Source organism: Sapajus apella, unplaced genomic scaffold, assembly GCF_009761245.1.
Source record: "Sapajus apella isolate SASKATOON/1434 unplaced genomic scaffold, GSC_monkey_1.0 scaffold36, whole genome shotgun sequence".
Classification (NCBI taxonomy): domain Eukaryota; kingdom Metazoa; phylum Chordata; class Mammalia; order Primates; family Cebidae; genus Sapajus; species Sapajus apella.
This window is the reverse complement of record NW_022436976.1, coordinates 34,421,827-34,439,162: the sequence shown is the minus strand read 5'-3', so window position 1 is coordinate 34,439,162 and position 17,336 is coordinate 34,421,827. Positions and strand designations below refer to the sequence as shown.

General features: G+C 38.3%; 1 protein-coding gene, 1 long non-coding RNA gene and 1 pseudogene across 10 annotated transcripts in view; all 3 read right to left on the bottom strand.

Moving 5' to 3' along the window:
• The window catches only part of EPS15 (epidermal growth factor receptor pathway substrate 15), a 177,109-nt gene that overhangs the window by 50,655 nt on the left and 109,118 nt on the right, over positions 1 to 17,336 (bottom strand). For 7 of the 8 annotated variants that reach the window (XM_032297051.1, XM_032297049.1, XM_032297057.1 and 4 more), the window contains 5 exons: positions 9,916 to 10,077; positions 8,823 to 9,020; positions 6,696 to 6,899; positions 3,126 to 3,239; positions 2,465 to 2,555 (listed from right to left, as the gene is read on the bottom strand). In XM_032297051.1, coding sequence (XP_032152942.1) covers positions 2,465 to 2,555; positions 3,126 to 3,239; positions 6,696 to 6,899; positions 8,823 to 9,020; positions 9,916 to 10,077 — 769 coding nt within the window. The remainder of the gene's footprint in view (positions 1 to 2,464; positions 2,556 to 3,125; positions 3,240 to 6,695; positions 6,900 to 8,822; positions 9,021 to 9,915; positions 10,078 to 17,336) is intronic. The other variant, XM_032297055.1, reaches the window with a different exon arrangement.
• LOC116564064 lies at positions 3,370 to 5,331 on the bottom strand (annotated as a pseudogene). The gene has a single exon (XR_004274703.1). The product of XR_004274703.1 is annotated as an all-trans retinoic acid-induced differentiation factor pseudogene (transcript).
• LOC116564067 lies at positions 10,484 to 15,189 on the bottom strand. Its single transcript, XR_004274704.1, has 3 exons — positions 13,607 to 15,189; positions 10,751 to 10,752; positions 10,484 to 10,511 (listed from the first exon to the last, which is right to left on the bottom strand). It is a non-coding gene; the product is annotated as an uncharacterized LOC116564067 (long non-coding RNA).

The window sequence follows — 17,336 nt, the reverse complement described above, 5'->3', positions numbered from 1 at the left end:
AACAACAACAACAACAACAAATTCTTACAGGATTGAAGACTCCAGAAATAAATCCTTACATTTGTGGCCATTTGATTTTTGACAAGAACATAAAATGGAGAAAGGACAGCCTTTTCAATAAATGGTGTTAGGACAACTGGATATCCACAGGCAAAAGAATAAAGCTCAACCCCTATCTCACATCATATACAAAAATAAACTTAAAATGGATCAAAGATCTAACTGTAACAGCAAAACTATAAAACCCTTAGACAAAGAGATCATTAAATCTTAATGACTTAGGTAATAGTTTCTTAGATTACACCAAAAGCACAAGTGACAGAAGAAAAAAATAGATAACTGGACTTCACCAAAATTGAATAAGCATCTAGAAAGGTGTTCCACATTAGTCAGTGGCAAAATGCAAATCAGGCTGGGTGCGGTGGTTCATGCCTGTAATCCCAGCACTTTGGGAGGCCGAGATGGGCGGAACACGAGGTCAGGAGATCAAGACCATCCTGGCTAACAAGGTAAAATCCCGTCTCTATGAAACACACAAAAATTAGCCAGGAGTGGTGGCATACAACTGTAGTCTCAGCTGCTTGGGAGGCTGACTCGGGAGAATCACTTGAACCCTAGAGGCTGAGGTTGCAGTGAGCCAAGACTGCACCGCTGCACTTCAGCCTGGGGAACAGAGCAAGACTCAGTCTTAAAAACAAAAACAAATCAAAATCACAATTAAGATACCACTTCATACCTACTAAGATGGCTATAATCAAAAGGATAATAACAAGTGTTGATGAAGCTACGGAGAAATTGCAACTCATATATGACACTGTTGGAAATGTAAACAATGCAGTCTCTTTGAAAAACAATCTGACTGTTCCTTAACCAGTTAAACATAGAGGTACCAACTAAACTTCCAGTTACCATGTGACGTGATATATACGGAGAAGAAATAAAAACATATATTCACACAAAAGCTTGTACACAAATGTTCATAGCAACATTTTTCATGAGTCAAAACAACCCGAATGTCCATCAACCAATAAATAAGTGTGAAATATATTCATCCAATGAAATTTTTATCAGTAAAAAGGAATGAAGTACTGAAACATACTACAACATGGGTGAACTTTGAAGATATTATGTTAAGTAAAAGATTAAAAGAGCGCGTACATAAGAGTATACATGTAATTTGAACACATTACATATAAGAACATGTTACACATATGTTCTTGTATGAACATATTATATAATTCCACAAATAACCAAATCTACAGAGACAGAAAGTAGATCAGTGATTGCTTAGGGACAGGGACTGGGGGGATGAGAAGTGACTGCTTTTGGGTGTTTCTTTATGGGGTGATGAAAAAGCTCTAGAATTAGATTGTGGTGATGACTACAAAACTCTGTGAATATACTAAAATCATTACATTGTAAACTTCAAATATATAATTTATGTATCTTTCAACACTTTATCTAATAAAACTGTCTTTTAAAAAAAGAATTATAATATCTGAGCTCATTTCTGTCACAACCCTAAGAAAATTATTTTGCCGGTGTGCCTCAGTTTCTCATCTTTATAACGGATATAAATTGATCTATCAGTTTCAGAAGTTAATTTTGGAAATAAAATTAAATAAAATAAATATTAGGCATTTTAATTTATCAAACATGTTTCTTCAATAAGACTGCATGGATCTTAAGGGGAGGGATCTGACTTCAACTCTGCTACAGTTTCTACTGTTTTAAAAGCACTGTGTTGGCATTTTTAGTAAACAATTGCTGGCTGACTTAAGCAGCCCAGTCTTGCAGATCACCTGAGGTCGGGAGTTCAAGACCAGCCTGACCAACGTGGTGAGACCCTGTCTTAAAAAAATAAAAGAAAAGAAAAGAAGCCCAGTCTTCTTTATTGGTCTATAACAGTTACTTTTTTTGGTTTTGTTTTGGGGTCCTTATTCTAAAGAAGAAACACATTCTTAATGAGGGAATCCTAAGGCATAATCAAAGGCTTTGTCCCAGGATTTAGTTGCCTGTGGAGGATAAATACTAGCAAGTCTAGGCATATAAACCCTCACTCTCACCTCTATCTTTTATTGTAAAAAGTAGGCTATCAGGCCAGGCATAGTGGCTCATGCCTGTAATCCCAGCACTCTGGGAGGCCAAGGCAGGTGGGTAACTTGAGGTTAGGAGTTCAAGACCAGCATGGCCAACATGGTGAAACCCTGTCTCTACTAAAAATACAAAAATTAGCTGAGCACAGTGGTGCACACCTATAGCCCCAGCTTTTCAGGAGGCTGAGACAGAAGAATTGCTTGAACCCAAGAGGTGGAGGTTGCAGTGAGCCAAGATCACACCACTGCACTCCAGCCTGGGCGACAGAATGAGACAGTAGGCTATTGAAACAGAAGCCTTAATTCTTAGTTTATATATTAAAAAGCCTTTTGTGGGTAAATCTATAATATAAAAAAAGAGTACTTACTGCCAATGAAAGGATCAGACTGGAAAAAATCCAAGTTTGTATCTGCAACTGAATCTGTCAGTGAACTTGAGTCTACATTAAATGGATCTTCCTAAAAATAATTTTAAATTAAAAAAATATATATTTAGAAACCAGAATTTTAAAAGGTAACATTTTAAAATGAAATAACACACATTCAGGTCATACATATGCTTTGAAAAAATCAATTGATGGTAATATAACAAAAATTTATCTAGTCATAAAGCACATTTAACACACTTTTCTCTTTCCTTCACCTAAAATAGTATATAATACCTAAGGAAAACAGTGATAAGGACATTTTTTAAAAATATCATTTAATTTTTAGAGATAAGGTCTATGTTGTCTAGTTCCTCCAACTCAGGCTCAAACAATCCACCTACCTCAGCCTCCTGAGTAGCTGGGACTATAGGCACTTGCCACCACATAAGAACATTTATTTATTTATTTAATATGTATAAATTCAAGGGGTACAAGTGCAATTTTGTTACATGGCTATATTGTCTAGTGATAAAGTTGGGGCTTTTGATGTATCTGTCATCTGAATAATGTATATTGTACCCATTAAGTAATGTCTGATCATTCACATCCTCCTATCCTTCCACCCTTATGACTCTCAATGTAAATATAAAATTATTTTTACCTCTTTTGAATGTTTGTTATTGTCGAATTCAGGACAAACCTTTTCATTAACAGCTGCAGTCACCTCATTTTCATCAGTCACACCAGAAGGCAGTAGTTCAGGACTACTTCTTGCCTAATAAAATATTAATGCAAATAGATTAACTATATACTTTTTGACTTGGCAGAGTAAACTAATAAAAAATTACTTAAAAATCAAAAAAGACAAGCAGAATGTATTCATCAAATATTTTCTCCTTCTATAATTTTTTTTTTTTTAAAGAAAAAAGTGTTTATTATAGACAACAACACAAATGGGAACTGGTACTTGTCTACACCAGGGGAGTGCAATTTTTCAACTTCCAATAGCGGCCTCAACCTTCAGGCAAATCCACTGGCCAAAGATGCCTGTCTAGGAAGCAGAGCTCCCTGGATGGGCTAACATACATCAGATTGATCTTAGGTCAATGGTAAGACCTATGTGGTTCATGAAGTCTTGGCTTTTCAGCATTGGGTCCCCTAAAACAGAATGGAGATGGATAGAGTGGTGGATACCAGAATCCCAAAGAACATAAGCAGTGAGAACGAGCCCTGGCACATATACTTATATCTGTGGAAATCATCAGCACAAACACACTGCAAAAATACCTGGACCATCAGGTACACAAGATCCATTCTCAGGACACATTTCTGGGTTCCCAGTGTTATTACAAAGGTTCTTTTGACCTTGACAGATTTGGTTGTCTATATAAGAGGTGGCAGTATTCCAAGCATTAATTCCTTCAGGACAGTTGACATCTGTCAACTGTCAGTATCAGAGTCTGGAGCTGAGTAAAGCCACGGAAGGTGTTGACCAGGTCACCTTTGAGGGAGTTTTCTTGCAGGTCTATGATGACAGTGGTACGTGCCTGATGAAAGTTTGGACCAGGGTCCTCCAGAGAACAGTTCTGGAGATCTAGCCCCAAGATGGTGCCCTTCTGATTCAGGTAGCAATGGGCATGCAGCATTAGCTTTCGTGTTGTTTTACAACAAAGGGCCACTTTGGACAAATTTTGCACACTCCAGGGACACTGGGTGCATACCTGGCTGGGCAGGGCCGGAAAGCGTCGGGGATGAAATCAGAGCTGCAGGCCAGCAGAGGGGAAGAGGGAACCGCAGGCAAGCACGACGCATGGCTGGCCATCAACCCTGCTTCAGCTCGACCTCAAACTTGCTTCTGTACCTCGGGCAGCGCCAGAGCCCTTTCCACGCCCAGAGCAAGGAGCAGGGCAGCAGCCCAAAGCACCAGGATTGTAAGACTACCCAAGCTGCGAGGCACCATTTTCCGCGGCCTATAATCTTTTTTAGGGAAATGGTGTCATCAAGCATCAAAGTCACTCATGTTAGAAACCTTCAGGTCATCTTTAATCCCCAGTTAGAATAAGACTCCAAGTCTTGCTCAGTCTACCTCCTACTTCTTTTTCAAATCCTTGCCTTCTTCTCCATCCTCACTGACACTATCAATCACTTACAGTATCATCATCTTTGGTTCCAATTACTACAGCAGTCTTCCTTCCAACTGCCTTCCTGCCTCCAATACGTGCCCTTCCAATCTCTTATTATTATTATAGCCAAACTAATAGCTTTAAAACGTGGATGTGATTGTGACCCTTCTGGTTAACAGTCCTTCAGTGGCTTCCCATTGTCTTCTTCATTTAGAACAGTAGGTGAAAGACTTAAGAAGTAGTAGGGGCAGTATCTATTTCATACAGCCCTTATCTGTTTGAAGGATAACCTAGTAATCTGCCTTTTGTGGCTGAAAGAATATTGTATAATTACATACATGACTGCACTGTCTAAATAAAATCAAGTCTGTTAACTTTTCACTTTTAGTATCTCTCAAACTTCTTCTCATTATCCCTCCCATTACTGCTTAAATTTAGGCTAAAACAACTCTCACACAGACTATTCCAACATACCTCTATGGATACAGTCTCACTCTCTAATCCATTTTCCACATTTCTATAAGTTTAATCACATCACTTCTTGCTTAAAATTCTTCAATGGCTATTCATTGCAGTAGGATAAATCCCCCAATGCTTTAAGATGAATCCAAATTTCTCACCTTCTGGCACTTTCTGACCTAAAAGTCATTTTTATCCAGGTGCACGTGACAATCACCCACAGGTTATCTTAATTTTTTTTTTTTTTTTAAGATGGAGTCGTGCATTGTCACCCGGGCTGGAGTGCAGTGGTGCAATCTTGGCTCACTGCAGCCTCCGCCTCCCAGGTTAAGCAATAAGCAATTCTCCTTTGCCTCAGCCTTCCAAGTAGCTGGGATTACAGGGGCCCGCCACCACTCCTGGTTAATTTTTTTGTATGTTTAGTAGAGACGGGGTTTCACCATGTTGGCTAGGCTGGTCTCGAACTCCTGACCTCGTCATTCACCCACCTCGGCCTCCCAAAGTGCTGGGATTACAGTTATGAGCCACTAGGGTCAGCAGGATGTGTTTTTAAAATATACATATTTGGCTCTATCCTAGAAACTAGTTCAACAAGTTTGGAAAAGGGATACACATCTATACTTTGATAAGCAACAGAGGTAATGCAGATGTCCACTAGGAGCACCTCATCTCTTACCAATACCCTCTCCACAATCACAAGATATCCTTCAGAACTTCTCAAGATTCTGTGCTGCATGTATTCTTCTACCTTGTACCTATATTAATACTGTTTTCTCTGGCAGGAGTGTATCTCTTCTTTGCTCAACCCATTCTCACTTGTCAAACCTCACTTGCAAAGCTTTCCCCAACAAAATCTGTATGAGCCCCCTCCAAACTGTCCTACCTAAAAATTCTGCACTTCCTGTAGCACAGCCCTTTAACACAGCATTACACTACTACACCGTATGCTGCTTGAAGGAAAGATTAAAGTCTCTTGTCTATGTTGCTCTTATATTATGTAATACAGCACTCTTGCACATAGTTGGTACTCTGCAAATAATCGGTAAATGAATGTCCTCAACACTACATAATAAAAAATTATTTTAGTTTTGGGTGAAGGTACTTAAAAAAAAGTTTTACTCTACAGAAATACTATTTTAAAAACAGGCTTTATAAAAAATAAATCAGCTGGCAGGGCACGGTGGCTCATGCCTGTGATCTCTGGACTTTGGAAGGCTGAAGCAGGTGGATCATCTGAGGTCAGGAGTTCGAGACCAGCCTGGCCAACATGATGAAACCCTGTCTCTACTAAAAATACAAAAAACCAGCTGGGCGTGGTGGCGCATGCCTGTAATCCCAGCTACTCAGGAGGCTGAGGCAGGATAATCACTTGAACCCGGGAGGTGGAGGTTGCAGTGAGCTGAGATAGCACCAGTGCACTCCAGCCTGGGCAACAAGAGCAAAACTCCATCACACACACACAAAAAAAAAACAATCGATTTTCATACTAGTTAAAATGTATAATTGTTGAATTAGAACCCACTCTCTGCCTCTTATGAAGAAATCTCAATTGTTCTCAGATGAGGCATGGTCACATATTTATACTAGATAAAATGCCAACGAAACTTTGATCTGCCCAAGGAAACTGATTGTGAAAGTATTAGACTTACTGGAGATTCCTGGTGTATGGGCTCAGACTCTAGGTTGCTCTGGCCTTCAGCATGTTCATTAAGGTTAGCTGTTTCACTGCTGCTGGTGCTAAGGCTGCAATAATCTGTAGCTCCATTTACAAGAATGCTGTGTGGGCTACTGCACCAATTTAACTGATTATTATGATTTTCTAAATCTTTCATTTCCATCAGTTTCATTTGTATCTGCCAACACAAAGCAAATATACAGAATAGAATTTATTACTAGAAAGTCATGTAACACAAAAATGCCCTCCTCCACTTCCTGATGGGCTGGGTGTGGTAGCTAAAGCCTGTAATCCCAATATTTTGGGAAGCTGAGGCAGGAGAACTGCTTCAGCTCAGGAGTTCAAGACCAGCCTGAGCAACAAGGTGAAACCTCATTTCTACAAGAAATATAAAAATCAGCTGGGCATGGTGGAGTGCACCTGTAGTCCCAGCTACTCAGGAGGTCTCAAAAAAATAAAAATGGCTATACCTGTAGACTTGGTCAAGGATACATTTGCTTCCTTTAAAAATAATCCTCCGGGAATGCCACATGGCTTAGAGGAAAGACTCAATAATTTCTAACAATAAGTATTCCTCTCTTGAGATTCTAGTATACTTGGATTTTTTTTTTTTTAAGAAATTAAGAAAAAGAAAATAGTTTAAAGAATACCCATTCATCTGGTAGGATTCTCACTACAATAACTCTTTCAGGTTACCTGTTAATAAAGTAAGTACCTACACTGGGACAAGAACTGTGCTAAATGATAGGAATTTTTAAAAATGTGTATGTTTCTGGACCAAAAATGTCCGTCTGCTAGGGGAGACAGACATATAAGGAAATATGCAGGGAAAAATCTTATTATTGCTATAACAGAAATATAAAGCCCAACAAAGGCAGGATGAAGAAAATACCATAAAGAATAAGAACTTAAGGTATATCTTGCATGATGAATGACTAGGTAGGTACTCAGCTGCCAGATAGGACGGGGTAAGGAAGCACAAAAGTGAAGGACTTCATCATATATAATAACTGAGCACACTGAACTGGGTTTTAAAAGAACCAGACTTTAGACTGCAGCTCTTTTAAAGGATATGTAACCATGGGAAAGTTAACTTCCTTGGCTTCAGTTTGTTCATATTCAGAATGCAAGAAATGGACTACATGATCTCTGTGTTTCTAACTATCCTTTTTAAAAAATTTTTATTTTTTGAGACAGATTCTCACTCTGTTGCCCAGATTGGAGTGCAGTGGTGTGATCTTAGCTCACTGCAACCTCTGCCTCCCAGGCTCAAACGATTCTTGTGCCTCAGACTCCCAAGTAGCTGGGATTACAGGCACGTGCTACCATGCCTGGCTAATTTTTGTATTTTTTAGTAGAAACAGAGTTTGGTCATGTTGGTCAGGCTGGTCTCAAACTCCTGGCCTCAAGTGATCCACTGCATCGGCCTCCCAAAATGCTAGGATTACAGGCATAGGCCACCGTGGCCAGCCCTAACTATCTTATTCTTTAAAACATTAGTCTTCACGTAGGAAGACTGGAAATAAAAAACCAAAGGATTTATACATAAGACCATCTATATAGCAATGCACATTTAACTACAGAAGTAACAATTTCCTAAAAAAAAAGTTTCCAAATTAGCAAATGTGAATTCAAAATTAGAACCACAAAACAGAAGAGACTAGGTTACTGTTTATATAATAAGCAACACTTATTGAGCATTTATGTACCACGCACCATGCTAAAATGTCTCACAGGTTTGCCTCATTTATTCTCATAGTGGCCCAAAGGGGTAGGGTACTTATTAATCCTCCAATTTTAAAGATGAAGAATCTGATACTAAGGTGATTTAGCTAGTAAGTGGCAGACCGGTACTTAAACCTAGACCATCTAACCACAAAGCCCACACTCTTAATCACTCCAATGATAATCATCACATAGATGTACAAGATGTATGATAGTTTTAATATGTAACAGGTGACAAAAAACCTATTGTATAAAATGACTGAAAAATGAACAGTAAACTAGGCAAGAGGTTCGAGGAGCAGAAGTTGGAAAGTATAACTGACTAAAGGATACAGAGGATCCATTTGAGTATATTTCTTGCTTTACAAAGACTTACTGAACTAATTTCCTGTTGTGAATCTTGTAGGTGCTGCTGAAGAGGTTCCAGCTGAGCCTTCCCTGATTCTACACTCTCCTCCAGTTCTGCTGTTTCTTGCTGTAGACGGCTCAGCTCTTCTCTAGCTTTGGCCAGTTCTTCTTCATAAGTGGAGATCTGCGATTCCTGACTAGTTAATTCTGCTTTCAGAGAAGAGATCTATAATATGAAAGTGAAGAAGAAATGGAGATTAAAAGAAAAGATGTCATTAAAATGTTCCCAAATGAAATAAATTTATTTGTTTAGTTTACTATTTTGGTGGGATTTTTTTTTTTTTTTGGACAGAAATAGTAAATAACTTATTTAATTTAATTTTTCAGAGACAGTCTTGCATTGCCCAGGCTGGATTCAAACTCCTGGGCTCAAGTGATCATCCTGAATAGCTGGGACTATAGAAGCATGCCCAGCCACACCCAGCCCTATTATGGTGTTTTGTTTTTGTTGTTGTTGATGCTTTATTTCTTTGAGACAGAGTCTCACTCTGTCACCCAGGCTGGAGTGCAGAGGCATGATCAGAGCTCACTTCAGGCTCAACTTCCCCAGGCTCAGGTGATCCTCTCACCTCAGCCTCCAGAGTACATGGGATTACAGATGTGAGCCACCACTCCTGGCTTTCATATTTTTTGTAGAGATGGGATTTCTCCATGTTTCCCAGGTTGGTCTGCAACTCCTGGGCTTAAGCAATTCTCCCACCCCAGGCTCCCAATGTGCTGGGATTACAGGTTTAAGCCACTGTGCCTGGAAAATTATGTTTTTTGATGTGTGGTTTTGGTAGATAAGGGTAACTGGGGGAGGAATAGAGGAGAGTTGAAGGTACAGACACCATATTTCCAATAAAAATTTGGAAAAACAGTTCACTAACTGCCCTTCTATTTCCTCTAAAGAGGGCCTGTAATTTCTGGATGAACCTTGCTCCATCTCCCCCATGAACCCAAATGCTGACTAGATTGCTAACCACCACCACCACCAACAAAAAGTAGGGAATGTTTTCCTCTTAAGCCAGGAAAAGCAATTAATGTATAAATGCAGGCAGCAGAAAATGGCCAGACATTACCAGCTGGGCCTCCTCAGCACATTTCTTTCTGACTTCCTTGAGTTGCTCCTCCAGCTGTGCTTTCTGTTCATCCAGTTCATCGAGGAGTTCCTGTACCTGCTGTTTCTGGGCCTGTAGTTTTTGCAGATTAGTATTCTCCCTTTGAACTTCATCTTGAAGATCCTAAAATCCAAGAAAATTAATATATTTATTCTCTTTGGGGGAAGGGGAGGGTTAAGTTAGTAATTTTAAATCTGTCTTAAGGAAAAATAAAGTCTTATTGAGTATATTGTGTACTGTATATGGGTACTGAACAGCTTTTTTTTTTTTTTTTTGAGACAGAGTTTCACTCTTGTTACCCAGGCTGGAATGCAATGGCGCGATCTCGGCTCACCGCAACCTCTACCTCCTGGGTTCAGGCAATTCTCCTGCCTCAGCCTCCTGAGTAGCTGGGATTATAGGCACGCACCACCATGCCCAGCTAATTTTTTGTATTTTTAGTAGAGACGGGGTTTCACCGTGTTGACCAGGATGGTCTCGATCTCTTGACCTCGTGATCCACCCGCCTCGGCCTCCCAGAGTGCTGGGATTACAGGTTTGAGCCACCGCGCCCGGCCCTGAACAGCATTAAATGCAATCTTTACATGAGGACATTTTCCCTAGACTCCAAATTTAGATATTCAATTTGCTTACTCAAATCTGTTCTTGGACGTGTGATGGGCTTTGCTGACATGTTGAAAATAGAACTGCTAGAATTTCCCCACAAATCTGCTTTAAGCTCAGTCTTTCCCCTCTCAGATTCTCTGGTCAAAAAAAACCCACATGGCACCTTCTTGGACTCTTCTTTTTCTTTCACATCTCATCTCTAATCTGTCGGCAGATCCTTTTGCAACTTTCTTCAAAATATATCCAGAAACTGACCACCTTTTTCCCAACTTGGTCCAAGTCATTCTAATTTCTCTCTTGCCTTATAATTCGTATCCCTGTTTTCACTCATGCTACCTTTCAGTATATTTTCAGCACAGCAGCTACTGTTAAAAATCTGTATCAGATCATGTCACTCCTCTACTCAAAACCCTTAATTGTAGCTGGGTGCAGTGGCATATGCCTGTAGTCCCAGCTACTTCGAAGGCAGAGGTGCAAGGATCTCCTGAGCTCAGGAGTTCAAGGGTATAGTGAATTCTGATCATGCCCCTGCACTCTAGCTTAGGTGACAGAGCAAGATCCCATTTCTAAAAACAAACAAACAAGCAAAAACAATATTCAGCAAATGATGCTGGGCATACCCACATGGCAAAAAAAATTTCAAGTGAATCTCTAAATGACACCAAACAGAAATATTAATTCTAGGTAAAGTGTGATGGCTCACACTTGTAATCTCAGCACTTTGAAAGGCTGAGGCAGTAGGATTGCTTGAGCCCAGGAGTTTGAGACCATCCTGGGCAATATAGTGAGACCTGTCTCTACAAAATATTTAAAAATTAGCTAGACATGGTAGCACGTGCCTGTGATTCCAGATACTCGGGAGGCTGAGGTGGGAGGATCTCTTGAACCCAGGAGGTCAAGGCTGCAGTGAGCTGTGATCATGCCACAGCAAGCCCAGACTGGGCAACAGAGTGAGATACTGTCTCAAAAAAAAAAAAAAAAAAAAAAGAAAAAGAAAAAATTAATTCCAGGTAAATTACAGACCTGAATGTAAAAGACTAACTTTAAAACGTGTAGAAGAAAATACAGGTCTTAGTGTAGGAAAAGATTTCTCAAAACAAAACAAAAAAAAGATGAATTACTTTGAAAATGTCATATTATTTATTCATTCATGTACATACTAGACCTCATGCTATTTTAATAACATGGTATATTAATAACAGGAGCTACAGAAATTTTTTAAAAGCCAGGCGAAGTGGCTCAAGGATTAATAACTCCAAAGTATGTGTCAGCGGGAGGTGGGCAGAGATCTCAAAGAGAGTGCAATAAAACTGAACATAAATTTCTAAAAATGATATCTATTCAAAGGTCCCAACAGCCATTTACCAGAATAAGGATCTAGGAACAGAAGAAAAACTTACAAGTAAAAGGTCTCTGAATTACTGCATAGGTTACACCAGATAGCACCATCATAATAACAGCCAACACTTAAAATGGTACATACAATGTGCTAGGTACTGTTCCAGGCTCTTCAAATATACTAACTTATTTATAGTCTATATGACAGATCTATGAGTTATTCATATTTTACAGATGCGAAAACTGAAGCACTGGTATGTAGGTAACTTGTCTAAAGTTAAAGATAGTAAGCTATGGATTCAAACTGGGTTCTGACTCCACAGCCTGAGCTCTTAACCACCATGTGATATATTATCTGCAGACTAAATATCTCACATGTGTGTCACTGTTTTTCAAATATATGTAGATATTTCTGTGATTAAATAGAACACTGAACAATGCTTTCAACAATTGCTTTTTATCTTATATTTTCTTAACCAACTGGTTAGTCTAAAAATATCATGCTGCTTTAAAAAATTCCTTTAAAGCCCAGGCAGAGCAGGCAGACAAGAGGGGAAACTCAGAGGCAGCAGCTGAACAGATGATACTTGAGGAATTCAGACGATGTTTGATGAATGTCATCAACTCTGAAAAGAAAGGCAAAAACTGACCCTTGTGCCATGAATTGCTAACTCTTGCACAAAGGACTGATAAATGGAACTGTATAGAAAATTTAAGATGCAGAGACGCCTGATTTCTAGAAGAAAAACAATTTCTGTATTTTAATTCAGCCCTTGTTTTAAGATACCTGAAATTATAATACTGAAGAAGAAATTTTAAATGAGGAAATTAGTACACTTTAAATCTTAGTTAAATCTGCTTATGCCCTTCTAAATTGAATTTTTCTTTATTGTATTATACAGATTTTTAATTTGCCTGGGTTTCTTAAGAATTAGAGGTTCTCTCATTAAGCAGTCAGGAAACAACAGATGCCGGAGAGGATGTCGACAAATAGGAACACTTTTACACTGTTAGTGGGAGTGTAAATTAGTTCAAACATTGTGAATAACAGTGTGGCGATTCCTCAAGGATCTAGAACTAGAAATACCATTTGACCCAGCAATCCCATTATTGGGTATATAACCAAGGGATGATAAATCATTCTACTACAAAGACACATGCACACATATGTTTACTGCAGGATTATTCACAATAGCAAAGACTTGGAACCAACCCGAATGCCCATCAATGGACTGGATAGAGAAAATGTGGCACATACACACCATGAAATACTACACAGCCTTAAAAAAAATGAGTTCACGTCCTTTGCAGGGAGGTGGATGAAGCTGGAAACCATCATTCTCAGCAAACTAACACAGGAACAGAAAACCAAATACCTTCTGTTCTCACTCATAAGTGGGAGCTGAACAATGACAACACATGGACACAGGGAAGGGAACATCACACACTGGGGCCTGTAGGGGGGATGGGGCAAGGGGAGGGAGAGCATTAGGACAAATAACTAATGCATGTGGGTATATACAAATACCTAATGCACTTAAAACCTAGATGATGGGTTGATGGTTGCAGCAAACCACCATGGCACACGTTTACCTATGTAATGAACCTGCATGTTCTGCACATGTATCCCAGAACTTAAAGTATAATAATAATAATAGAATTAGATGTTCTCTTTCTGATTCCTTTGACAAAAATGTTAATACACTACTATAAGTTATTTTTAAAATTCCTTTAAAAATCCCAACACAATAGATGATCATGAAAGACTTTCCAGTGCTAACATTCCATGAGTCTGTGTGATCATAGTTTCAAACTGGTGAACTGCTTCAGTACTTTATCATTAATTTACCAGCATGCCTATTTTTTTTCATGTATGAATTTTTAACGTTGTCTACACTGTTAACTAATCCATACTCAAAATATAGCGGCATGGCTTTAGATATGCACATGGAATTGGCTCTGAATAAACCCATACTGAAAGTATAAAATGACTTCAATTTCTGTATCACCCAGTCTAGTAACTTTAGGTTCATCTTCGATTGTTCTCCATTCATACATGTCCTATAGATTCCACCTTAAAATCTCTCTTTAAGCTGTTCACCAAATTATTTTAGCTTTCATTGTTCCTTCCTTGATATAAAATTGAGTTTTCTCATTTTGTTTCTTCCTATTCCAAATGTCCAACTTGCTTAAAAAATAACTCACTGCAAAGGAGATTTCTCTAGTTACTGTTGTTTTAAAAATAACAGATATGATGTTCCCTCTTACCTACAGGATAAAGTAAAACTTGCTACAAGACACATTAAAACCTTCAGTTTGGGGTTCTACCTTCTTTTCCTCTGATATTCACCTGTGACAACCTCAGAAGACCCTATTCTTTTTCCAATAGACAGCATATTTCAATAACCCTAAGCCTTTCCACAAGCCATAACCTCTGTCTTCAATGTCCTTCCACACCACAGGTTATCTGGAAACCCACTACTGATTCTCCAGAACCCAGCCAAATTTAATCTCCTCTGACTTATCTTGGGCTTCCTTTACCTGTGCTCAAACTCTATTGTTTATTCCTAACCTCTACTGTCACACTTAGTACACTGTAATCATAGTTACCTCTAAATTACAAACTTCTAAAGGACAGTGTCTATGCTTCATCTTCTTTGATTTTCCAAAATCTTGTACAATGCCTAGCACATTCCAGGGGATTAATTAAGCAGTAACTGTAACTATCATAGAATTTTAGTATATGAGAGAAACTAATGCGGTACATGCAAGAGACTGACAGAAAAGACTTACATTCTTGAACATAATGTGAAAACCTTCATTCTGTATTTAAACTATAGCATTTATTAATACTTCTAACTGACCTATGACAAATGCTTTTTAAAAAATTTTAAATATCTACATTTCCTTTTTTTAAATTATACTTTAAGTTCTGGGGTACATGTGCAGAATGTGCAGGTTTGTTACACAGGTATACATGTGCCATGGTGGTTTGCTGTATCCACCACCCCGCCATCTATATTAGGTATTTCTCCTAATGCTATCCCACCCCTAGCTCCATTTCTAAACCAATACAGTATTTTTATAATCTACAGACCAAAGCTGATCTGACATTTAAAACTTCTATTATTTGGAAATAATCATTACCGCTTTAACATGTCACTGTGGCATATGCCTTTATTTTCATTTTTATTTTTTTGAGACAGAGTCTCACTTTGTCGCCAGGCGCTAGGCTGGACTGCAGTGGCACAATCTAGGCTCACTGTAGCCTCAACCTCCTGGGCTCAAGCATTCCTCCCGCCTCAGCCTCCCAAGTAGCTGAGACTGCAGGCACACGCCACCAAGCCTGGCTAATTTTTAAATTTTTTTGTAGAGATGGGGTTTTACCATGTTGCCCAGGGCGGTCTCAAACTCCTAGGCTCAAATGATGTGCCTGCCTTGGCCTCCCAAAATGCTGGGATTACAAGCATGAGCCACTGTGCTTGGCCTAGTTCAGTTATAAAATATTTTTTTTAAATGTCACCTGCAGATCTAAAGTAATTCTGTTAGTTTGAAAATATAATCTATCGTTAACTTTCTTACTTTGTTCATAGAATTAGTACATAGGTTTATATATAACAACATGCTGGTCCCAAAGTGTGTTTTAAATCCTAGGGGGAAAAAAGTCTTTTCTCTTTTCCTTTAACTAAATATGTTCAGGAGTGGGAATAGGAAAAATATATGTTGCCTATTCCCATCAGTAGATACTCTAGTCATATTTCCCACCCTCCCTCATGCCCCAAAGAAAAATCTTTATCTACTTCATGTCTCTAATAATATCTTTAAAACAAGATGTAATTTTGATGTCTTTTATTATAAATCCAGGAACAAAACATACAATTTACCTTAAAAGAGTCACATAATATAAGAAAATGTCTAGGACATAATACTAAGTTTTAAAAGCTGAATACAGAGGCATATACAATATGATCATAAATATAAAGAAATTTATATGTATTCGTAGAAAATACAGCAAAATGTTAACAATGGCTCTCCCTAAAAAGGCTTTTTCCGTCTTTTTCATACTTTCCTGCATTTTACAAATTTACCATGAACCCAGGTTACTTTTATCATCAGAAAATGTCAAGTTTGCTGTTTTTTAAGTATCACATTGCTAGTGGTTTCATACCAATATAAAAATATTCTGATGTGACTAAATTTCTATGTAAGAACTACCAATAATAGAATCAATGCTGGTTTCCTTTAATAAACTGAACTGTTTTTCAAAAATAATATTTTTGGTGAGCCACTTAAACACAACCTCAGAAGACAGGCTTATGTAAGAGGAAAGCGAATAAACAAACCAATATATTTACTTCTTCCTGCCCTTTCTCGTCCAAAGAGCAAACACATTCATTCAAATTTCCCAGCCTCACTGCCTTTTTTCATTTCTTAGCTGCAGTAAAAATCCACATAGTAATACAAAAGTACAGAACTTGAAGGAAAGGTTACTGAGAAAATACCTAACATTAGTGAGAAATTTCAAGCTGGATAGATGTGCATATTAATTTCCTTATAATTAATGTCTCTCTATGTCTATTTCTAAATATGAAAAAGGTCTTTATAAAAATTCCAACACTATAGAAATTTAAAAAAAATGAAATCTGTTGTGAGTTTAGAAATTAAAAAAAAAATTCCAACACTAAAAAGTCTTCCTTTCCAGTATACAGAATTAAAATTATTAAACTGCACAAAATCAAAATGAACTCATGCAAATATACATGCTAATAATAATCGAGTTTCACTGGGAAATTATTTGTAAGGCTACCACCATTACAATGCAATTTCAGTATCAGTATCAGCATCTAGATATACTTGGCTACTTTATTTTGGTACAGATTGCTTATCCTGAGACTAAATTAAGGCAACAGATGTACCTCTCTTTCTCTCTCTCTTTCTGCTCCCTCCTCCCCCATCATGCCCTTAACTAGGGCAATGGTAGGTTCTCCTAACAAACAGTGTCTTCTGCTGAACTTGGGTAATTTTCTCTTTCCCAAATGTGGCCCATGGGAACATCCTTTCCTGGGTCTGTGCACAGACTTGGCACTATCAAATGCCATTCCCTCCCGTGAATGACTGAAGACATTTGCAGATGCTTTCCTAGTTCTGCTCTATTTCCTTGATCATGGTCTACTTGCCTGCTGGTGCCACTGACAGCAAAAGAAAGGAAGACAGCAGCAGTTGGAGCACGGCAAGGATGAAGTAACCAGGACTAGAGGAATATAGTGCCAAAGTTTATTTTAGAAAAATACCAAAGCAAGCCATATCCAAGGTTACTCATCCAGAAATTAAAGGATATTTGAGCTGGCAATCTTGGCTTTACTTAAAAAGAAATTTCAAGGAAAATGTCCTGTTTTCTAGAAATCACTCAAGTTACTAAAAATGACAAATTATTTGTT